This window comes from Camellia sinensis, chromosome 4 (genome assembly GCF_055761805.1).
Source record: "Camellia sinensis isolate YWXY chromosome 4, ASM5576180v1, whole genome shotgun sequence".
NCBI lineage: Eukaryota > Viridiplantae > Streptophyta > Magnoliopsida > Ericales > Theaceae > Camellia > Camellia sinensis.
In genome coordinates this window covers 15,506,899-15,532,746 of record NC_138964.1, presented here as the reverse complement: position 1 = coordinate 15,532,746, position 25,848 = coordinate 15,506,899, and the positions used below count along the sequence as shown (strand labels likewise).

General features: G+C 32.6%; 1 protein-coding gene across 1 annotated transcript; it reads left to right on the top strand.

Moving 5' to 3' along the window:
- Positions 1–16,629: 16,629 nt before the first annotated feature.
- LOC114309630 (ABC transporter I family member 17) lies at positions 16,630–21,920 on the top strand. Its single transcript, XM_028255416.2, has 4 exons — positions 16,630–16,838; positions 16,943–17,311; positions 19,841–20,031; positions 21,484–21,920. The coding sequence occupies exons 1-4, from the start codon at positions 16,799–16,801 to the stop codon at positions 21,736–21,738; spliced, it is 855 nt and encodes a 284-aa protein (XP_028111217.1). The 5' UTR covers positions 16,630–16,798; the 3' UTR covers positions 21,739–21,920.
- Positions 21,921–25,848: the final 3,928 nt, after the last annotated feature.

The window sequence follows — 25,848 nt, the reverse complement described above, 5'->3', positions numbered from 1 at the left end:
TCATGTCTCTTGTATCTTGCATCTCTTTGTCGTTTATTTCATGACTTATTCACCTGGAAAAAATAAAGCAAAAACAACTAAAATGTAATTGAAAAATTGCAAATAAACACCAACAATGTCTTGCTTATTATGATCTTGTGCGGGAAATTAAACACCAACAATTTAATTGTTTTAAACTGTGTTTGGATCATGAACTTGAATATGGATTTGAAAAAGAAAATAAAAATGAAAAAGAAGAAAAATTTTAAATCTGTACCTAAACCATGATTCAATACCCTTAATAGATTCATACAAAAAGAAGTATTGTATTGAACTTTATAGCTAATCCACATAGATTACATTTTCTTAAACAAAACCAAGAAAATCTAGAGTAGGGATGAGATTTCCAACTAAAGTTTTATTCAAGTCTAAGCATATGAAAGGAAAAAAAAGGGGAAATATATATATATATATATATATAGATTACATTTTCTTAAACAAAACCAAAAAAATCTAGAGTTGGGATGATGTTGCCAATTAAAATTTCATTCCAGTCTAAGCATATGAAAAAAAGAAAAAAGAAAAAAAGAAGCTCATCATACTTTAAGGTTTTATCATGAGTTGAATTTTTTTATTTAGAAATTGTTGATCAATCATGCACTCAAATACTTTGATTAAGGCAATAAAGTGATGTCCTTAACTTTCATTATGTTCACAAATCCATATTCAAACTTGTAACTCAGTTATTGTTCAATCACTCTTCTTAGACAATGATGGATAAACAAAAATCAAAATTAGGACTAACAAAGATTTACATAACAAAGAAAAATGCAAGAATGATGATTTTTAAATTTTCTACATTCATTTAGTTTGGTTTGTAATGGGCAATAAATTATCTACTCAATGCTCTATCTAATCATCCCTTCAAGAAGATGGCAAACAACCATATTATGATTGTCTATTTGCTATTGTTTCCATTGGCCTTCTGGCCAAAGCAGAGGAGAAGAATGGTGTTATTTATCCAACAAACCTGCTTTGCCATGTTCATACAATTTTATATAATGCTCCAGCTAATAGAATGTAGTTTAAATTCGTAAAGTTTTCTTTACTTCTTTTCAATACTCTATAGGTTCACCAACTAAGCAAACTCACGCGTAATTTAAACTTGCATCATGCTCACAAAACTCTATCACAAAACATTTCAGAACCTCCCCGGGAGGCTGACTCAAACAGATCTCTAGGAAAACCTCACAGAGCCTGGTCTCACTCTTAATCACCTACATACATAAACAATACAGTGAGCTGAAGCTTAGTGAATAACAACAGCGTAAAAGGGTTATGAATGAGGTCCAAAACAGATTCAGAAATTAGAGTTCATATCAGAAACAGATTCAAATTCATATACTTATACATATTTCATAATTAGTTATATGTGGTATATCCGTTAGCTATCAGATCAGATTGGTCGTAAAACCCACGTGTTTAGTCAGTATCGATGACTATAAAGGTCAACATCTTTGTGCACAAATAGCCACGATATTGTTACCCCCAGGCAAGGGTACCGTGAACATATGCCTCAATATTGTTACCCCCGGGCAAGGGCCACATGAATATAAGCCACGGTATTATTACCCTCGGGCGAGGGCCACGTAAACTAATGATGCCACAAGTACATTTCAAAAAAATAGACATTCATTCATGATTCATAAAATAGCATTTCATAACACAGATCATATCTTATCATTCTGAAAACACTTATAATCAACATATCTTTACAAAGTTATTACTCACAAATAGCTCCAATAGCAGAAGAGTCAAATAGTCAGATCAACGATCTATGGCGTGCGACCTACACCAATACATAATAGATACACATTGAAACACACGTTCGGAAAACACTTAACTCATTACATTTCGTTCTTAGTGTGTTTTCAATCCTTATCCTCATTATTATGTCTTAATTAAGGCTTAGGAATGTCTAAGATGTAATGAGGATGTCAAAATATGAGTTGAAACACTTGTCAAGTTTGCTCAAAACAAGGTCCTCACTTGAGCACAACTTCCTTCGCTTGAGCTAAGGTTAAAAAATAAGGGTGATCACTCGAGCGCAACTTTGGTGGCTCGAGCGGTCTAGAAAACTCTGTAAAAGTACTGGTTGCATGATTTTTCCGCTCAATGGTCGCTTGAGCGCAAGACTGAGTTAACAGGGTCCTCGCTCGAGCACAACTTTTGTCGCTCGAATGGTTTGTAAAGTTCCATAAAGCTTTGGGAAGCATGAATTTTACGCTCAAGCCAACTATTGTTTGCTCAAGCGGAAGTGCAAAACCAAGAGTGGTCGCTCGAGCGCAAAATCTGTCGCTCGAGCGGTGATGCAGAATTCTGGAATTTCCAGGTTGATGTTCATGATGCAAAACTCAATGTCAAAGCTTTAACACACCTCCTTTGGGCTCAAAACTTGAGAAAACATGGTTAAACTTGTAAAACATCAAGAATTAAGGATCATTTCGCAAAATCAAGTTCCAAAAGTAAGTCAATTGTCCAAAATTCAACTTGAAACTTCCAAAACATAACATGCATGAAATTGTCATGAACTCCAACCTTCTAAAACATGATCAAATAAAACTTGATGAATTCCCAAAACCAATGTGAAATAACGACATGCATGAGGAAATTCTTTGGAAAGCAACTTCAAAATGCTATGAAATATGCATGCATGTATGATTAACTTCTCTTTCTTATTTCCTTAGTTCAATTCATGCATCTCAAAGCTTAATTTCCTTGAATGTATGGATTAACCAACTAAATTACAAAACTAGAGACTTGAATTCTTACCTTAGATGCTCAATATGGTCTAATTGCTAAATTGGTTGAACATGCAAGTCAAATTCTTCCAATTCTTCCTCCTCTCCCTTGGTTTCAAGATCTATATTCTCTCTGTCTTTCGCTCTCTCTCACGTTTTTGAGTCAAAAAGATGAGAAATGAAAGTGTAAATAATGGCCTTCAATCAACAAGTTACCTTATATAGGCTTAATGTAAGGCCCTGGTGTCCCACATCGGGAATGGAGGGGGAGTTCTTAGGCTATAAAAGTAAAAACCTGGACCCTTATATAGCATGAGGCCTTTTCCCAAGTGGTGAAATCCTTATTAGAACTCCCCAGTTAAGCGTGCTTAGGCTGGAGTAGTTCTAGGATAGGTGGCCTACTGGGAAGAATAAATCCGTGCGGGCGTGGCCCAAAGCGGACAATATCGATGACGTGTAAAGGGTCGGGGCGTTACACTTAATTAGGAAGTTTAATTAATGACTAATTAATTGACATTATTTATTATAATTATTTGGTTCCGAATCAGATTTCAATTAAACCTACCATAAAATCCTAAAAATTCTAAATAACACATATACCAAGTCAATTTTGTGATCAGATGCTGATAAGGCCTTTAATTCGCATAGAGAAACAAAAACATAGACAGATCTTTCTACGACAAACAGATATAAATGCAAATAACGTATAACACATGCAATTAATGTAGAATTTTCGTCTTAATTACATATTAGCAGTCTTAATCAAGGATCATGGGCTAATCACAGATCAGGGTTGTTAAAGTAAAGAGTTTTAACAGACAAAAAGTGAGTAGATTTAGTCAAATGATCAACAATGACCCAAATAGAATCCATAACTTGGGAAGCGCAAGGCAGTCCAATAATAAAGTCCATTGTAATATGCTTCCACTTCCATTTCGGTATTGGAAGTGGCTGAAGCAATCCAGCGGGTCACTGATGTTCTGCTTTTACCTGTTGGCAATACAAACACCTAGCCACAAAATTAGCAATACTTTTCTTTATTCCAAGCCACCATAAATTCTTTTTCAAGTCATCGTACATCTTTGTATTCCCTGGATGCATAGCAAATTTAAAGTTGTGAGCTTTAGTCATAACATGATTCCTTACGTCAGAACAATCTGGTACACAAAGTCTATTCTAAAATTTCAGCACATCATTTTCAATCACAAATCCCAGCCTTGGTTTTGAATCAATTTCTTCGACAATCTTTTTCAGAAATTCATTGTAATTGCTTTCCTTTAACTTCCTCAACTATGGCTGGCTGAGCAGAAATGGTAGTTACAACTTCAATTTCATTTCTTTCTAGATCACATAACAGCTCTTTCTAACCGATGAGCAAACATAACACATTCCCAATTGACTTTCTACTCAATGCATCTGCAACGGTATTTGCCTTTCCTGGATGATATAGAATTTGCAAGTTATAGTCTTTTATCAACTCAAGCCATCATCTTTGTCTTATGTTCAATTCCTTTTGAGTAAAGAAATATTTGAGACTTTTATGATCAATGTACACTTCGCAAGTCATACTATACAGATAGTGTCGCCAAATTTTCAAAGCAAACACTACAACTGCTAGTTCAAGTTCATGAGTTGGGTAGTTCTTTTCATGAGGTTAGAGTTGGCGAGAAGCATAGGCAATCACTCTCTCATTTTGCGTAAGCACATACCCCAGACCCTTGTATGAAACATCACTATAAATCTGGAATCCATTTGTACCATTAGGCAGAGTCAGAATTGGTGCAGTCACTAATCTGGTTTTCAACTCTTAGAAAGCAGATTCTCTTTGGTCATTCCAATCAAATGGTACACTATCTGCTTTAACGGTGTCAATAGCATAACAAGTTTTGAGAAATCCTTCATAAATCTGTAATAATAACCTACAAGCCCTAGAAAGCTTCTTACTTCTGATACATTAGTTGGTCTTGGCCAATTCACAATAGCCTCAATTTTTTGTGGGTCTACTGTAATGCCATCTTTGTCGATTACATGCCCCATAAATGTTGCACAATTAAGCCAAAATTCACATTTGGACAATTTTGCATACAACTTCTTTTCTCTTAAGATCTGTAAGGCAGTTCTCAGATGATTCTCATGTTCTTTCCTACTTTTGGAGTAAATCAGAATATCGTTAATAAACATACCTATAAATTCATCAAGAAATTGTTTGAAAACCCTATTCATTAGGTCCATAAAAGCTGCAGGTGCATTAGTCACCCAAATGGCATCACTAAAAATTCATAGTACCCATATCTAGTTCTGAATGCAGTTTTATCTACATCTTCTGCTTTGACTTTTAACTGGTGATACCCAGATCTAAGATCTATCTTAGAGAACACTTGTGCCCTTTGAAGTTGGTCAAACAGATCATTTATTTGGGGTAGTGGATATTTGTTCTTCACGGTTACTTTGTTCAACTCGCGGTAGTCAATACATAATCTTAAAGACCCATCTTTCTTCTTAACAAACAAAACTGGAGCACCCCAAGGTGAAGTACTCGGATGGATAAATTTATTGTCTAAAAGTTCTTGTAGTTGGGTTTTCAATACTTTCAGTTCAGAGATTGACATTCAATATGGGGTTTTTGAAATTGGTTGTGTTCCAGAGACGACATCAATAGTAAATTCAATTTTTCTATTAATCAGATCTCCAGGTAATTCATTGGGAAACACATCAAGAGAGTCGTTAACTACAGAGATGTTCTTGACATTAGCATTATCAGCAATCATATTCAGAACACAACATAAATAGCCTTGGCAACCTTTTCGCAACAATTTACTGGCTTTCATAAAAGAGATCAAGTACGGTGGAGGAACTACCCCATTTCTAGCAAATACAAATTCAGGTAACCCCGGAGGTCGGAATACAACATATTTATTCACACAATCAATAGTGGTATAATACTTGATTAACCAATCCATGCCTAATATACAATCAAAATGATCAATACACAAAGGCAACCCGGATAAACATAAGCACATACCATAGAACCTCCAGATGGTGTAGATATAGATAGTAGATAATTCATAGGCCCCGTTTGTTTTGGAGTATGAGCGGGGGATTGGGATTAGGATAGCTGTGGGCCCCATTTAATGTGCTGTTTGTTTTCAGAGTTGAGGAAAGGACTGCTAAGCCAAAGGGCTTAGAATAGGCCTTGCAGATGGGATTCAGATGGGCCCCAGGACTTGGTATTAGAAAAATAGTCCGGTGTGCTAGAAATTTTTTATTTTTATTTATTTTTTACATGTCGGGCATTTTTTTTTTGAACGTTAATGTTTAATTTTTTTTTGTATTTTTTGTTAAGTAAAAATCATTATTTTATTTATTTTATTTTTATTTTTTAAATTTTTTTTACATGTTGACCATTTTTTTAAAAACATTAATGTTTAATGTTTTTGTATTTTTTTATGTGTTTTATTATTTTATATTTATTTTATATAAAAATAATTTAACAATCCCTACACTAACAACTTTTATCAAAATAAACACAATTGTACTTAATCCCCTCACTATCAATCCCCTCACTAACAATCCTCTCACTATTAATCCCCTCACTATCAATCCTCTCCATTCTACCTCTGAAAACAAACGGGGCGATAGGTTCTAAAGGTCTAGTTAATTTTTGAGAAAAAGCATGCGATACAAAGGAATGCTTAGAACCAGAATCTATCAACACATAGGCATTCTGAGCATAGATAGAGATGATACCTGACACCACTGATTTGGTGTTCTGCATATCACCAGGCATAAGTGCAAAAACTCTACCTTGCTTTAAGGTTTCTCTCCCAGTGTTGGTCCTTATATTTGATCTCAATGTAGGAGCGGATGCGGCTGAACTTACTGCAGGACGGTTTGCATTTTCAGATCTAACCGGACAATCTCTTATCATGTGGCTTGTCTTGCTACACTGGAAGCAAGCACCAGATACACGATGGCAAACCTCTCTATGTCTTCTGCCCCAATTAGCACAAACAGGTGCGGATCCACTGCTTTGACTTGAACTGTTAATAGATCCCGTATTTTGCTTCTTATTTGCAGCAAATGAACGGCCCTTTTTGAAACTAAATCCAAATCTTTTATCTTTCCATTCAGTTGTTGAAGCTTTATTCTGTTTCAGTGCAGCTAAGTTGGCTTTAGCCATTAAGGCTTTATCAAACACATCTGCGTATTTGAGCAGTTTTAATACATTGACCCTATCAAACACTTCCAAAGTCAAGCCTCCTCAAATTTTTGAGCATTTTTGTAGTCTAAATCTACCATATGAGGAGCAAATCGGGCTAACTCAGTGAATTTAGCCTCATACTCGGCCATAGACATGTTACCTTGTTTCAATTGTTCAAATTCAGAAACCTTGCGATCTCTAAAGCACTGAGAGAAGTATTTTTCATACAAGATTTCCCTATATTAACTCCATATCATGGTCCCAATATCATTTCTGATCAACATCCACCAACGTCGGGCTTCCTCTTTTAAAGTGTAGGTGGCCAGTAGAACTTTCTGAGTTTCTAAACTCGGAAACACTTCAAATAGTTTCTTTATTTCAGTTGCTCACGTGCATAGAGATGGTACAGTTAGCTCATGAGACGTACAATTGGCCCATAAATGGGACGTATACAGAAAGATCCATAACAATTGGCTCGTGAGATGTATAATTGGCCCATAATTGGGACGTAACAGAATATATAGTAGATGTCATCTGAAGCTAATGATGCCACGAGTACATTTTAGAAACATTGGACAACCATTCATTCATACAGAAAGTAATATTTCAGAAAGCAGATCATCTTATATAATTCAGAAAATACTTATAAATGGAACATAGCTTTACAAAGTTATTACTCACAGTAGGCTCTAATAGCAGACAGACAGAGCAGATAAAGTAGACAAATCGAGTAGATAACCAAATAGCCTTCTGCGCGTGACCTACACAAACACAAAACATATATACATTGAACACACGTGTTACAGATATTCCTCTTTCATGATGTGTGTTCCTAGCTCTTATCTTCATTATTATGTCTTAATTAGAGCTTAGGAATGCCTAAGATGCAATAAGGACGCCAAAATGTGCTTTGGAACACTTGATCAAAATTTTAAAAACAGGGCAGTCCACTCGAGCGCAATATCGGCCGCTTAAGTGGTCTGCAAAGTCTGCAAAAGTACTTGTTGCATGTTTTTTTTCGCTTGACGGATGCTTAACAGTCGCTCAAGCCAAAGATTGAGTAGATAGGGCCTTTGCATGAGCGCAACTTCTTACACTCGAGCGGTCTACAAAAGTCTATAAAACTTCTGGGAGCTCTCATTTTACACTCGAGCGCAACTTAGGTCGCTTGAGTGGATGGTCAAAGATAAGGGTGGTCACTCGAGTGCAGGTTCTGCCGCTCGAGCCAACCCCCAAACTCTGCAAAAGTACTAGGAGCTCGCATTCTCCGCTCGAGCGTAGACTTTACCGCTCGAGGGAAGGGTGTAAATTCTGGAATTTCCAGATTGCTAATTCAAGTTCAAAATCCATTTTCAAAGCATCAAAACACATCCTTTTGGGCCAAAACTTAGTAAAACATTGAGAAACCCAAAGTTCATGATGAATTACAAATCATTTCACAAAATCAAGCCCAAAAGCTTTGCCAATTACTTCAAAACCAAACTTGAAGTTTAAAAAACATAACTTGTATGTAATGTCATGAATTTCAACCTTTCAAAACATGATCAAATGAGGTAAAATGATGAGAAACTTGATAAGCCCTTAAAACAAAGCCAAGATAGAACATGCATGTGAGATTTGTTGAAATTCAAACTCCAAATATGATGAAAATGCATGCGTGCATGATATGATCTTCCTTCCTCTTTCATAAGCTCCATTCTTGCATTACTCAACTTAATTCTCTAGAATTCATGTCCTTGATATCATAATTATATAATCTAAGGGTTGAATCCTTACCTAGGCTTTCCAAAGTGAGCTCGAAAGGCTTAATCCTTGAGTCTCTACGTCCAAACCCTTCAATTCTCTACAATTATTTTGTCTTTCATTGAATTCAACTCTTTCTAGGCTTTTCTCTCTCTCTCTCTCTCTCTCTCTCTCTCTTACGTTTTTGAGTTTAAGAAGAGGATGAAATACTTGTGTCTAACATAAGCTAGAGTCAATTGTGCCTTATATAGGCTTAATTAGGTTGCCTTAATTAATTTGAGTTAATGATAGTTAATTAGGAGTAGTTTATTGTAATTAATTGGGTCCAAATCAAATTTTAAGTAAATCTACCATAAAATCCTAAAATTCCAAATAACATATATATGTAGTTGATTTCATGTTCAGATGCCGATAATTCCTTTGATTTGCAAAATAGAACAGAAACACAGACAGATATTTCTATGACAGACAGATACAAACACAAATAACACAATTCGCATGCAATTAACTCAGAATTTCCCCTTAATTACTTATTAGACATTTTTAATCATAGATTAAGGTAAATCACAGGTTGAGATTGTTACGAGAAGAAGAAAAAGAAAAGAAAAGAAAAGAAAAAAGAGAAAAATCTAAGAAATATATAACTAAAGCTAAAGGAAGACAAAGATGAGGAAGAAATATATTTACCATAGGAAAACGTCTTAATCATGAACAAAAATAAATAAAGACAATCCCCAAAGATATCTTATATTTACCAATGGCATTTCAAAATTGAGTGAAAAACTGTAACAAAGCTAATTAATGACACATTTGAATGAAGTATCTTTTGAAAGCTAATTAATGACACCTAGAACACTATTTTTTGTAATTATTCATGAAACAAACAATAGAAACCAATATGGTGGATACAAACCAAACTGTATAAGAAAATGTAGTGAATCAAGCCATCAATTCAAATTAAAATCTATTAAAAAAAAAAAATTGTCCATGCCTACAACACTATTGATATTTCTAGTGAATTGTAGGCAAAATTAATTATCTCATGGTAGACAAAAGCACAAATAACTTGCAACAAATCCAAATCCTCCAAACAACACATTTCACCAAAGCAAGCTCACTACCAACAACTAAATAACAAATCCAGTTAACAACAATACATAATGGCACCAAAAAAAAAAAAAAAAACTCTAGATATATGCTCACACCTAACAACCCAGATCCAACCTTTCTATAAACTTATTTTAAAGGCCGATCCATTAGTTTATATTCCAAGTATCATGGGAATTTCGTGGATACATCTTTCTTGATGGATGTGATTCATTTTCATCAGTTTGTTAATGAATTCCACACTTTCTCAGCGACCAAACAGGACATAAAAATATTTCCTGGGTTTCTTACCAAACATGATAGAAATTTTTTCAAACCCTTATTGGCCAAAAACAACCCTTTATTACTGATTAATCGTATTTCTTGATTAATCCCCAAAAAATGCCTAACCAAAAAATGTCTGATTTATTGCTTAATCCATTTCATGACATGAGAGAAAACAACAAAGAAAATCAATCAATAGGGTTGGGAAGGGATTTTGGGTGAGGTTGGGAAAATGGAGGGACTGAGACCTTGAGAAGGAAGAGAGAGGAGTTACCTGAAGGCGAACAATCTTGATGTTACCGACGAAAACCATTGAAGCAACGAAGAGCCGGTGAAGCAACGAAGAGCCGGTGAAGCAATGAAGAACCACCGAAGCAGTGATGATGAATGGATTTGAATACAACCACTGTAGCAATGAAAGAGAGAGAGAAATAGTGAAATGGGTTTGAAGAGAGAAATAATGAAATGTTTTGGACTGAAATGGGTTTGAAATGGGTTTTGGGCGGTAAAGAAGAAAGAGATGATGAAAGAGCAATGCTAGGTGACCCGAAAAGGAGGTTGGCTCGAATGGCCCGAATTTCACCTTGTCTGTCATCCGGGTGGTCGTCTGGCGAGGAGGCTGACAGCCGCGGTCGACAAAGGTGACAACTGCGATAGACAAACTTTCATCCGGTCGTCCGGACGGACGTCCAACCAACACCTATTCGGGCCATTTAAGCTGCTCTTTTTCGGGCTACCAAGCATTTTTCATGATGAAATGGTTTGAAGAGAGAGATGATAGAGAGAGATGATGAAGAGAGAAATGGGTTTGAAATGGGTTTCAAAATTGAAGCCTATATCCAACGGTCATGGTAAAAAGACACAACTCTCAAATTAATCTCAACCTTTCAATCTCATTGCCACCTAAGATAGATGTCTCATGCAGATTGAAAAGCAGAGCTTCCTTATTTTATATATATATATATATATATATATTTTATTTTTTCAATTTTTTTTATTTAAAAAAAATAGTTTATTATTTTATTTTATTTTTTAATTTAAAAACAGTTTTTTTTTTTTATATTTTTTTTCAAAAATTGGTGATATGAGAAGTGCCCATTTAGATGGACTTAAATATGTATCCATGTCCAACCCATATAAATTTAATTATAATTGGATTGGCAATGAATAACCCATTTATTAATTTGGATGAATATAAAATAAATTTTAAATAAATATAATTAAGCGTTTCCTAAATTTAGGTAAGATTTGTCATCTCTAATTAATTCTAATGTAATAAATAATTATAATTACGTGTGCCACTTACACGATTAAAACATCAATAATAAAAAAAACACGAATTGAAAAAAAAAACTCCCACGCACTTCGTAGAAAACTTCATTTATCAGTAAATAATTAAATAAAATGATCTCCACTCTTAAATAAAAGTGAAAATACCAATTTGTAACTGTTTTTTATGTGGACTGGTGGAGAGTGAAGTGGCAACGAAGTTCCTGATTCGCAATTTGACAACCGAAGCAGTAATTTCGGAATCGGCGGCCGCAGGCGGCGGCGTTGGTACCGAAGGGAGTGGTGGTGGGGGATCATAGGACCTAGCGGAAGCGGCAAATCAACGTTGCTGAGGGCGTTGATACGGACCACAATTGAGAGGGAAGAAGCTAATGGACAGTGAGATACACAAATTGCTCTCCCTTGCAGACCTCGATCCCATCTCCTTCATCAACAAAAATGCCCGTGAATTATCTGTCGGTCAAGCTCAAGGAGTCGCACTTGCTAGGACTCTAGCCAACGAGCCTGAGGTAATTATTGCCCTCTTCATTCAAATTAATTGCGTTACACTTCTGGTTTCTAAAAAAAATTATTTGTTCAATTGACGGTGGGAGCATGCCCGTTTGGCTGCAGGAAAAATGTAAGAAATGCCAAGAACCTACAATTTTAAAGCTCATATTCCACTGTTAAGAACTAAATACAAACTTAGCTAGCTTAAATTAATTTTAAGTCTTTTTAGTATGTTTCTATGTGTAAAGCAAGCAAAAATAAAGAATAAGCTTCCATGGGTATTTTCTTTAATTTATGGTAGATTTGAGAAAAGGAAGCTGGGGACGAATCCAAGAGAGGTGGTAGAGGGGTGCCTCTATTTACACACTACTAATTTATTCATCCCATACCATTTTTTTAAATTTTTTTTAATTACTATTTTGTCCATAAACAGAATTACGAAAATATCATCTTTTCCTTTCTCTCTTTTCTCTCTCATTCGAAACCCTAACCAGCAGCTCCTTCTCCCGCTGTCGCCACAGCTAGTGACTTCCCCACCTCTTGCCGTTATCAACCCCTCTCCTGCATCCTCCCGCAGCCGCCAGTGCCTCTTTCACCTTCTCCTTTCGTCACAAGCACTCCCCCACAACTTAGATTTCACGATCTTCTTTTCTGATAAATTGCACCTCTTTCTCTCCCTCTCTCTCTCATGCTTTGTGGAAGGGAGTTTTGGTGGCGATGGGAAGGGGGTGGAAGATCTATGGTGCCACTGCAAACCCTAGCCGGCGCCGGTGATGACGCCGCCACCCCACCAGCTTCGTGCCCTCTGCGCCACCCTTGCAGCACCTCTTCCATCAGCTTCCCTCTCCAGCCCTCTTCCTCTGATACCCTTCCCCCACCATTCTTTCCCCAATTCTTCTTTATCTTTTTCTTCATTTCGCCTCTGAAATCCTAAATCTCTACTCTCTAAAACCCTAGATCTGAAGTGGGGGAGGCTGAAGGGTAGATTGCAACGGTGGCTTGAAGAAGAAAATGGAAGGGGAAGAGGCCACACCGGCGCCAACGACGGAGCTGGGTTACAGGTGGTGGTGGTGGTGGTGGCGACTTCGGTGGGGTGTGTGATTAAGGGTAAAAATGAAACATTGTGGTGCCTGTTGAACAAATTTATTATTTATTAAATTATTAAATGTGTGAATTAAGTACTGGTGTGTCTTGAGATGAAATGTGGTGGGTAAATAGAGACATCCGTAGTAGAGGTGGCGTCAAATCTACAAAAGCTGGTGTTAGAGTCGCAACTAGTAGCGGTGACATATTTATGACCTTCCAAACCATTCAAAGTCATTCAACTCCTCAAATGCCAAGGTCTTAACTGAGTTCTCTCTCCCTTGGACCCAAACCCAAAAGAAGAAGAAAAAGCCACTCATCATTTTTGGAATCAAGTCAGATCAAAGGACTTGTAGTCTTGGTCCATCAACAACCTACACTCGTCCTCTAGTAAATCGTTGGTGCGGTAGAGATAGGCAGCGACAGGTTTTTCTCCAGCCATGGAGCTCTAGTTTTGGTTCGCTGACACCAACTCGTCAACGGCATTAAGGAAAACAGAAGCGATGGTAGAGTCAAACCAGATCGGATGATCTGTCCAGCTTATTGGAGAGATAGAGAGAGACATGTGGAGAAAAGAGATGAGAAAATGGGTTTGATTTCAATAGATAACACACATGCATCCAAGAATGGATAGTTTGATCATTTTGCAGAAGCATGTCCTCATAGACTTAATAGTTTAACGTGTGGAGTTTTAGGCAAAAGAAATACAAATTTGGATTTATAGAACGAGCGCTCTTTGTAAAATATTTTTTCACAAATATTTTACTTTTTAGGTGCATCTAAGTTATGTGAATGTAAAAAGTAAAAAAATCACTTAAAATATTAAAAAAAATTCACTAAAAAAACACCAAAAACAAAAAATTCAAATTTTAGAAAATCAATCAAAACCAAATAAGGTAATTTAATTTTTTTGACTCATATTTTAATCTAAAAATTTTAAAATTACTAAAAAAATATATTCCCTAACGAGGCCTTAATCCACATGACCACGTGATTTTATGAGAATGGAAAATTCTCTAATGTGCAATCTTACCACAAAATTACGTAAGTTTTTATGAATTTACATAAGTAATTTTATAAAAATACATAAATTGAACAGAAATTCGCGTAAGTTTTAAGTTTTCACGAACTTACGCAAATTTATATTCAATTTACGTATTTTCGTAAGATTATTTATGTAAGTTCAAAAAATTTATGTAATTTTATGGTAGGGTTATATATGATGTGCATCACACACTGAAGCATTTTCCTGTGAGAATAATCTTTGCTTGAGACATGACTAATTCTAGAGGTGGCAAATGGGTGAATATGGGTGGGTTAGAACGGGTTATACATTCAAAGCAATTCAATTTAAATTCGCTCACATTTGTTATATATATATATATATGTTTTTATTTTTTATATTTTTTCAAAAACATATTTTTTATTTTTAAAAAATATATATTTTATTTTTAAAATATTTTTTTATTTTTTCAAAATTTTTTTATATATTTTTAAAAATATTTTATTATTTAATTTAATTTTATAATTTAAAAAAATGTATTTAAAATTTTAAAAAATTAGTGGTATAAGTGGTGCCCGTTTAGATGGGCTTAAATATGTATTCATATTCAACCCATGTAAATTTAATTATAATTGGCTTGACAATGAACAATCTATTTATTAATTTGAATGGATTAATATGAATTTTAAATGAACATAATTAAGTGGATTCATAAATTTAGGTTAGATTTGCCACCTCTAATTAATTCTGATGTAATAAAAAATTATAATAATTTACGTGTGCCACTAACACGATTAAAAAATCAATAATAAAAAAAAAAACACGATTGAAAAAAAAAAAAAAAAACTCCCACGCACTTCGTAGAGCACTTCATTTGTCAGTAAATAATAAATAAAATCATCTCCACTCTTGCATAAAAGTGGAAAATAATAAATAAAATCATCTCCACACTTGAATAAAAGTGAAAATACCACTTTGTAACTGTTTTTTATGTTGACTAGTGGACTGCTGACTATTAAAACACAATTATTTAATCGTGACGTCACTTTTTGGAGGGTTGTTTCTTCGTTTCCACTTATCCCATCTACCAAATTGGAAATCGCAGGTTTTATAATTATTCTATATTCTGCTCACTATTAAAACACCATTATTTAATCCTGACGTCATTCTTGGAATGTTTGGGTTGTTTTAAAAAATAATTAAAAATTAATTTTTTAACTTTTAATTTTTTTATATAATTTTATATTTTCAGAATTATACTTTTAAGAGTTTTTATATAATTTTATATTTTCAGAAAATAAAAATAATTTTTAAGAATTTTTATCAAAGCATCAAATTTACAATTGAAATAAGCACACTCCTTTCACTTATGTGAATCGTTTATCTTACTTATATAATAATTTAAAAAAAGTTGTATATATAAAATTGAATTAATCAGATACAAATAATTATATAATTAAATTATATATATTATAGCAAAAGAATAATTTATTTTAAACATATATAAATATAGATAAAAATAATACAACAAAAAATAATAATTATTAAATTATTTTTACTCATTCCATCTCAAAATATTAGTCCCTTATTTCATTTTTTATTGTCTCCAAATATTAGTCTATTTTAAAAAATAAGGACTAAAATAGCATGAATTTCCTATTTTGTCATTCTTTTAAATTTATTAACATTAATATATACAAAAAGAATAATTATGACAATTATACTACCAAAAGTCACTTTTAAAAAGTTAATCAACTTGCATGGTTTCATTTTTTAAAAAATAATTTTCAGAAAATTCTACTTTCTTATTTTTCGTATTTTTTTGCTTTTACTGAATTTTTTTAATATTTTAAGCAATTTTTTTTTTAATTTTTAGACACACCTAACATAAATACACCTAAAAAGTAAAAAAATTATAAAAAAAATCTTTTAAAAATTTACTAAATACCAAAAATATAAAAAAAAAACAAGAATTTAGTACATTTTTTTTGTATTTCTATGTATTTATTAATATTTTAAAATATTTTTTCACAATTTTTTTACTTTTTAGATACATCTAAGTACGAATGTTTAAAATTTTAAAAATATTCACTAAGAACAAAAAAACACGAAAATAAAAAAGCTCAATTTTTCAAAAAATTTAATCTAGAAAACTAAAATCAAACACACTGAATATTATTAAAATGTAACAATTGTACTATAAAAAAAATTTAAATTCCCAAAAGAAATTAATATTTTAAGACGGAAGGAATATATAAAAATTTGTTTGAAATAAACTATTTAGATCATTGAATCTAAGAACACAAAATTGGGAAATGAGGTGACTTCTATGCCCCGCACAACAATTCCTATTGTGCGGCCTTATGTGCTCATTTTAAGATTCGTTTTTGATAATTTATACTGTTTACTTTTTAAAGTATATGAAATAGAATATATTTATAAAAAACTAAATCAATTAGAGATCATTAGCCATTTTATCAAATTACTTTTATATTTATAAAAATAAATAAAAAATGTAATTTAAAATATAAACTTAACATAAATATAAATAGATGAAATAAATATCGTTATTTTAATTTTTTATAAATATATTTTACATAAATATAAATAGATGAAATAAATATCGTTATTTTAATTTTTTATAAATATATTTTATTAGATATATTCTTAAAAGTGCACGCGCGAGAAATGTTCTTATATTAGGTGCGCAGCCCATCTCCATTTTAAACAAATCCGGACTGATCTATCCTATCGTTTTGCTACTGGGGAAGGCTTTTATCCCCTCCTTTCTCAATAAATACTCACTCCGCCCACCTCTCTCACTCCATCTCTCTCTCCATGGATTCCATTCAACTAGCAGAATCCCCCAAAACTACAGGTAAATAATTGGTTTCTTGATCTCTAACTACGTTTCCCAATCTCTCTCTCTCTCTCTCTCTCTCTCTCTGTGAATTGTGTGTTTGAATCTTTGATTTTTTGCAGATGAAGATCGAGAACATCTATTAGCGATTGATTTGGAAGCAGCAGAGAGTGAAGTGGAAACGAAGTTCCTGATTCGCAATTTGACAACCGAAGCAGTAATTTCGGAATCGGCCGCCGCAGGCGGCGGCGTTGGTGGTGGTTCACGGCCGATTCTGAAATGGATCAACGCGGAGATACCGAAGGGAGTGGTGGTGGGGATCATAGGACCTAGTGGAAGCGGCAAATCAACGTTGCTGAGGGCGTTGAATCGGCTGTGGGAGCCTCCACCGCATACGGTGTACCTCGATGGTCAAGATATTTGTAAGCTTGATGTTCTCTCTCTTCGCCGTAAAGTCGGCATGCTCTTCCAGCTTCCTGCTCTGTTTGAAGGTAAGGACACGTTTGGCTTGTCTTTTTTATTTGGTAAAAAACAGTTTTTAAAGTGTCTATTTTGGAACTCATCATCATAAGGTATTTATTATTTTATTTTATATTATTTTTTTTTGTCCATGTGTATTTATGTATTAATTTTAGAAGATATTGCAAGCGTCAGAAATGGTAATAAAATAAACAAACACATGAAAAACAAATTGAGTTTTAAATTACTTAAAATAATTGAATATGCCTCCGTTTGGGAAGTGGGTTGGCTTTTTGGCTTTTTGGTTTTTTTTGGCTATTTTAGCCTGGGCTTAAAAGCTTGGTTTGGGAAGGGCTTTTTGGCTTTTTGGCTTTTTTGAGTTTTTTTGTGAGAGAAGAATGTAATGATTATGGGTTGGATGTGATGTTTTGTTTGTTATGACTAAAAAAGCCTATTTTGTTTTTTGTGGCTAAAATAGCCAAAAAAGCTTGCAAACCCACTTGCCAAACATAGGCTATATGTTGTTGTTTATGTTTTATACAAAAAAATGAACAAAAAAATATTTTTTACAAAAAATATTATGATAGTAAGTTGTAATCATTACTTGGAATGGGATGCTATGAGATACATGCTAATGATATCTGACCATACATAAGAGAGAGACTTATGTTTATTAGAGAGGGTTGATGACTAGTTAATTAAGTGAGCAACTTGAGGAGAGAGAGAATTAAAGGGTTGTTTACAATGTTCTAAATAAATACACTTCTTGATTTTTTATAAAAGATGTGTAAAAAAATAAAAAGAAGATATTGATTGATATACTAAAAAAAATAAAAAGGTAAAAGGTATGCACTTATTAGTCTTCCCAAATCAGGCCTAAGTATAACAAAACCATGTATAGTATAGGGAGGGATTCAGCAACTTGAGGGAAATAGATTTCCTGGTTTGACAACATGAGATTTTAGTTAAAAAGTTTACTCATCTTTTCTATCTTTTTTATCCGTCTTTTCGTAAAAAAAATCTATCACTAAAAAAATCAATTTCCAAACTAGTAGGGACGGTTGATGACTAGTGTGTCAATCGAGCAACTTGAGAGAGAAAAGTATAATAACAAAGCCATGTTTAGTAGGGAGGATTGATGACTAGTTTTTTTTTTTTTTAAAAATTATATTGAAAACTAGTTTTCATTTTTCTTCTACCCGTCTACCCCTTCAGCCTTCCTCTGACAAGTGGCAATTCTTTTTTTTGATCATATATGCTTTTGTGTATGTTTTATACAAAAAATAAACATAAAAATATTTTTTTTTACAAAAACTAATAAAAAGTAAATTGTAAACATTACTTGGAATGGGAATAAGATTAAGATTGACACTACGGGCTACATGCTAATGATATCTGACCAAACACAACAGAGAGATGTTTAGTGGGGAGGGTTGATGAGTAGTGCATCCATCAAGCAACGTGAGAGAGAGAAAAGTAAAAAAAAACCATGTTTAGTAGGGAGGATTGATGACTAGTTAACCCATTGAGCAACTTGGGATAGAATTAATTATAACAGTACCATGTTTAGTAGGGAGGGTTAATGACTAGTTAATCCATTGAGCAACTTGAGAAAGAGAGATAGATGTTTACTAGGGAGGGTTGATGACTAATTAATCCATTGAATGACTCGAAAGAGAGAAAAGTACAACAAAACCATGTTTAGTGGGGAGGGTTGATGACTATTTAACCCATTGAGCAACTTGCTTGATTGTGCTTATAAGGATTCCGAAGCACTTTCTTTGCTCCAGAATAAGTTTGATATTAGTTTTGAAATGAAGAAAACATAATTCAGAATTTGGGTCCGTTTTCTCATGTGTTTACCTTATTATTATTATTATTGTTATTATGTGTTTTTGGAAACAAAACCATTCACATGGATTTTTTTTTTTTTATCAAAAAAAAAAAAAAACCCATTTGTTCCATATTGATTTCATTTGTGTGCAAAAACAGTTTAAAAAATTTGAAAGTAAATTTTTTTTTTTTTTTTTTTGTTTCCTGAAATGTGGGCTGTTTTCAGAAAATTTTCCCAAAAATAGTTTTCTAAAACACTTTGCCATACATGTTTGTGTTTTTTAAAAAATGAAAACAAAAAACAGAAAACGAGTACACAATTAAACAGGGAGTTGTTCCTGAATTAAAACTGTCTCCCGGTGCATCATTTTATAAATTAGACTAATTTTTGGGAAAACTTCAATTTTTTTTTTCTTTTGAATTTTGGATTACTGTTTTTCTGTAGAAAGACCAAAAAAAAAGGGGGTATTTTCAAACTTGTTATTGTTTTTGTATTCAAAAACACAAAAACGTAAAACAAAACAATATCAAACAGACCCAACAGACATGAAAAGGTGCACTGGTTTGCGATTCTCTGGAATATATGGTGACTGATGAATTTTGGTGAAATTAGTAGTCTCTTTTAATTTGTATGTACATAAACATAGCTAATAAGAACTCATTATTGTGTTTTGCATGCATATGGTGACTCAAACAATGTTTTTTTTGTTACTGGTGATGAATATCAGGTACAGTGGCAGATAACATTCGATACGGACCACAATTAAGAGGGAAGAAGCTAATGGACAATGAGATACACAAATTGCTCTCCCTTGCAGACCTCGATCCCATCTCCTTCATTAACAAAAATGCCCGTGAATTATCTGTTGGTCAAGCTCAAAGAGTCGCACTTGCTAGGACTCTAGCCAACGAGCCTGAGGTAATTATTGCCCTCTTCATTCAAATTAATTGCATTACGCCTGTGGTTCCTAAAAGATGTGTTGTGTCATTTTAGTCCCAAAACATATTTTACTGTGTCAGTTTTATCCTCAAAATAAAAAAATGGTATGTTGAAGTGATCCGTACAACTGACACTATCAACATACATCATTAAAAAAATGATTAGCTTGTTTGGTTCTGGTTTTTAAAAAATAATTTTCAGAAAATTCTACTTTTTTATTTTTCGTATTTTAATATTTTCAATGAATTTTTTTTAATATTTTAAGCAATTTTAATTTTTTTTTAACAAACCTAACATAAATACACTTAAAAAGTATAATATTTGTAAAAAAAATCTTTAAAAAATACACTAAATACCAAAAAATACAAAAAATTAGTACATTTTTCATATTTTTGTGTATTTATTAAAATTTTAAAATATTTTTTCACAAATATTTTACTATTTAGATACATCTGAGTAAGGTGCACTTAGAAAAGTAAAAAAATTGCTTAAAATTTAAAAAATATTTACTAAAAACAAAAAATTCAATATTTAAAAAACTGAAACCAAATACATTGAATAGTATTTTTTTTTTAAACAAAAAATTACATCTCAATAAAAAAATAAATAATTACACTTTTGGTCTTTAAAAGTGTGTTTTGTTGTTGTTGTTTTGGTTTGTAATATTTTTAGTTATGTCAATTTTTAAAGTTTTTTTTAGATTGAGATTAATCTATGATTCTAATGATGGATATTGACAATGTCAATTATGGGGATTACTTTTAACACGCATTTAATACTTTGGAGACGAAATTGACACAATTGAAATGTTAGGGGACCAAATGACATAAAGTATAGGGACAACAGTGTAATTAATCCTATAAAGTATTTGCAATTCAGGTTCTGACAATGAAATTTGGATAGGTTGCACAAATAGTCTATGAAGTATATTAATTTCATTTTGGTGCCTAACCTTTAATTTGCATAAATTGCATCACTAAACTTCCCACATTAATCTAATTTTGTCCCCCACATTTAAAAACATACAAAAAATGTTTACATTGGGCATTTGAAGGCATAAGAGGAATTTATCCCAATTTCCCACCTAAATGAACGACACGACACGTGAAATGCACATTATTTACAAAACATAACACATCAAAGCCTTTTACTCCATAATGAGAGCCAAAAATATCGCGTGTTTGACTGGTCAATTGATAGTATTTGGTATAAATATATAGATATGGTAAAATGTCATTTGTGCCTTTTAATGTTTGACGTGAGACTAGTGATGTTAAAATGCTTACCCTACTATGGCACCAAAAATGATCAGTTAGTGCTAAGATTGATACAAATTAAAGATCAGAGACCAAAACGAAATCAACGATGTACTAATTTTCATTCTAACTTTTAACACACTCCTCTCTCTCTGTCTCTCTATGAAATGTGAAGGTATTGTTATTGGATGAGCCAACAAGTGCATTAGATCCAATATCAACACAAAACATAGAGGATTGTATGGTAAAACTGAAGAAGAGTAGGGGAATGACAATCGTAATGGTCTCACACAGCATAAAGCAAATACAGAGGATAGCTGATCTTGTGTTCCTCCTTGTGGATGGTGAAATTGTTGAAGTCTTGAAACCCAACAAACTATCTGAAGCCAAGCATCCCATGGCACTCAGGTTTCTTCAGCTCAGCAATTAATAATAAATCTTATGAAGACTTTCTTCGTGAACATGATGTTGTATATTTTTGTTCATGAACATGATCTTTATGCATAGGGAAGACCCTAGCCTAGCTACAACTATTACTTCTACCTTGTGGTGTGTATGAAAATACGCTTTCAACGTTAATGCATTGTGTCCCCTGTCCTACATTTGAATCAACTATCAATTCTTGTATTAATGATGTTGTATGTTTTTCTTCATGAGCATGATCTTTATGCATAGGTAAGATCCTAGCCTAGCTGCTACTGCTACCACTACCAGTACCCCTACCCTGTGGTGTGTATGAAAATGGTTAAACTAATTAAATATGGTTCGTCTTATGGGTACAATCCAGACGGGTTTGGTTGGGTTTAGAGGGTGCTTAGGTTCAACTTAAAGACCCGTTTGTTTTCAGAAGTAGAATAGAAGAGATTTATAGTAAGAGAATTGATAGTGAGGTGATTAAATAAAATTGTGTTTGTTTTGATGATAGTTGTTGGGCTAGGAATTGTTAAATTATTTTTATATAAAATAAATAAAAATATTAAACATTAATGTTTTAAAAAAAATGCCTAACATGTAAAAAATAAAAAATAAAATAAAATAAAATTATAAAAAATAAAATTATGATTTTTACTTAACAAAAAATATAAAAAATTAAGCATTAATGTTTAAAAAAAAAATGCATGCCATGTAAAAAATAAAATTAAAAAAAAAAAGTCTAGCGGATTAGTTTCTAATATCAAGTCTCTACCTCCATCCTAATCTCCTCCCCAAGGTCCATCCTAATCTGGAGGGGATTATGAATCCCCTCTCCATTTTCGAAAACAAACACAATATTAGTGGATTCCACCTTCATCTCAATTCTAATCTCCCCTCTATCTCCCAAAATAAATGGGGCCTAAGTTGTATTGAGAGTTACCCAAGTCTGTCCAAGCCTGACTTAAGTTAGACTCAAATTGCCCATAATTTTTTTTTGTAGCTAAGTTACTAATTTGTTAAAATTAGACTTTATTAATATATTTTTTTTAATAAAATTATTAATAACATCAAAAAAATAATTTATATTATATGAGAGAGAGATAGAGATGAGAGATAAGAATTGAAAAATAGGTGTGCCGCTGTGGTTGGTTGTCTTTTTTTGAGAGAAAAAAAATGGATAATGATACAAAGATTCAAATTATTTTAACATTATTTAATAGCAAATAATATATATATATATATATATATTTATATAAACAGTTTGGTCTTTGGGTTGCTAATGGTTTTTTGGTTTGAGAATTGAATATGTTGGCCTCTTGAATGAGGTGGTAGGATTTATTATGCTAAGAATGAATGCAGGATGAGTATGAAAGGATGAATGCTTGATGAGTATGAAACCATTCTATGGTGTTTGATGAGTATGAAGGCATTTTATGGTGTTTTATGAGTATGAATGCATTTCTCTATAACTCCTGTTAATACGAGTTATGTTGGTTAGGAAAAGAAGCAGGAAACCCCCCCCCCCCCCCCCCCCCCCCCCCCCCCCTTTTTTTCTCTCTCTCTGTCTCTCTCTCATTGTGTCTCATTGGGTATAAAATGAGACATTCTTTCTTAGGTTTTCTATATAGAATTTTTGACTTTCATATTATATAGTTAGTTTGTTCTTAGTATATTCTTCTTGCATGAGAGAGTGTTGTTATTGTTAGTTCGCCGGAGCTAAATAGAAGGTGTTTCTGCGTTAGCGGGTTCTAATCGTCATATCATAAGAGACAGACGCCAACATACCTTCATCACCCTTGGTGAGGCGGCAAATTTGTTTTAAGGAGACTGTGGTATCACACTGGTTTCGGTTTCCTTCCTTGTCTTATTTAAGTAAATTATTTCGGTATATATATATATATATATATTATGTTTATCAAGTTGTAAATTCCAACATGTTTTAGTGCATAATTATTTGTTCCATAATTTTATTCTAATTATATGAATATGTTTATAATTATTTAAATATGCAATTTGTACAATAATCTTAAAACAGATTCTATGTTGCCCATAAAATTAGATAAATAAATTCATATGTTTTATAATCGGTACTACTGTGTTGTTCCTTCTGTTAGTATACTTTTGAAAAAAAAAAAAATGTTAATCCTATGAATCATCACCAAAGTAAAAAAGGACATTTGTATGCTATTTGATTCTAGTATAATTTTAGTTTTATGAACATCATTTCTAATTTCCTGCCATGATTTGCATGTTTTTTTATTTTATAATTTTATAATATACTTTTCATGTTCATGAGAGTTTAAATGTTTTAGTTAAATTTGACATGGTAGTTATTTTTTACTTTTCTAGTATAATATACATGTTCATTATTTTCAAAAATTATTTGTAGGATTTTATTTCTAGAATTATTTACATGTCAATCGCTAGATTTATTTGCATGTTAATTGTTAAAATAATTACATGTTAATTGCTCTAGAATTTTTTACATGTTAATTGCTAGAATTTTTTACATGTTTATTGTATAATAATTTCATATGTAACTCTTGCTTATTAATTTTAATTTAATTTTTGGAGCTATAAATTTTTTGCAACTTGTCTAGCATTTTAATTCTTTATTTTTGCTAAGAAGGTTTCAAATAATTTATTGCTTTTACAGTTTCTTTGGATTATTTATTTTGTGTTTTGTTGTGTTTTTTGCTAACTTTCTTTACAGGAATACTTGTGTGAAAGGAAATGAAAAGAAAAGAAAAAAAAAAAAATCAAAACCATATGAATAGAATTTGGGATTGAAAAATCAAAAATTTGAACTACTAACTTTTTTTGTTGAACATAAATACCTAAGTGTAGAAATGATTTTTTTCAACCATAAGAATCCTAATTTGGATTGGTTAATTTACTTTATATTTGAAGTAATTTTTTGCTTGTGTTCTAGTTGTAGTTTAAATTACCTAATTTTGTTTGAAGTAAGTTTATTTGCTTGTAAATTGTTCTAGCAATTTTTAATTGCTTGGAAAGTTATTTGCTTATAAATTGTTCTAGCAATTTTTAATTGCTTGGAAAGTTATGTAATTTGTTTTAACTTAGTTTATTCCCTGAAAAACTTAATTCTTAATTTGTGTCCATAGATTAAGAGTCAACATGCTTTTGAAGGTTTTGTCTAAGGTTAAGTAAGTTTTAAGTGGGACTAGTGTGACCCTTCCAGTCTTCTTGAAAACTTTCCTGACTATGTTGGATTCTAGAATAAGTGGTGAGACTAGTTTTGAATTAAATTTTCAACTTTGGGATTCCTAATGTTAAGTTTAATTTCTAGAAACACAGAATAGTGAAATTCTGTTGTATTTTTAAAAAATGGTAACTGTGACTGATGTTGCTACTACTGCTACAAATGTTGGTGGGGATCTGAACCCTAGGTCAATTAGCTTGCCAACTCCTATCGTGACCTATATAATCAATCCAGTTGCTGTGACCTCTATGGTCAATCATGTTGCTACTCATGCTGTTCCGAGAGGACCGCTCAACCATTATGAACGTTCGCAGAAGTTCACTGGAGTGAATTTTAAGAGGTGTTAGCAAAAGATGCTATTATACCTGACTACTCTCAGCTTTGCTAATGCCTAATCATGCACTGCATTACTGTTTCGGTTTTTATATATGCTACATGGGTAATTATTCAGTAATTTTGAAATATAAACATGTTGTATTTCATAACATTGTGATTGGTGGAAAAAGTAGGTAGGTGGGGTATTGTATTGGTGATTGAAGAACACGAGGAGGTATATTGAATAATAATTGGTTTGGCTTTGTAGAGTGATTTTGAGAAATTTTTTTTAAAAAACTTGTTTGGTCTGTAATTTTTCCAAAACAATTTTTAAAATCACTTTCTCTCTCTTACACATCAATCAATCACTTTTTCTTTCTCATCTCTCATTCTCAATTACTTTTTCTCTCACACACATTTATTCAGTTATAACAAACTATCAAATCATTCCAAACTCCCACATTCCAAAATTACTTTCAAAATATACAACCAAACAAATCAAAAAATTTCTAAACTTTCTCTCCAAAATAATTTTTAAAAACTGTTCTCTCAAAATCAAACCAAACATTTTATTTCAAGTACATTAAA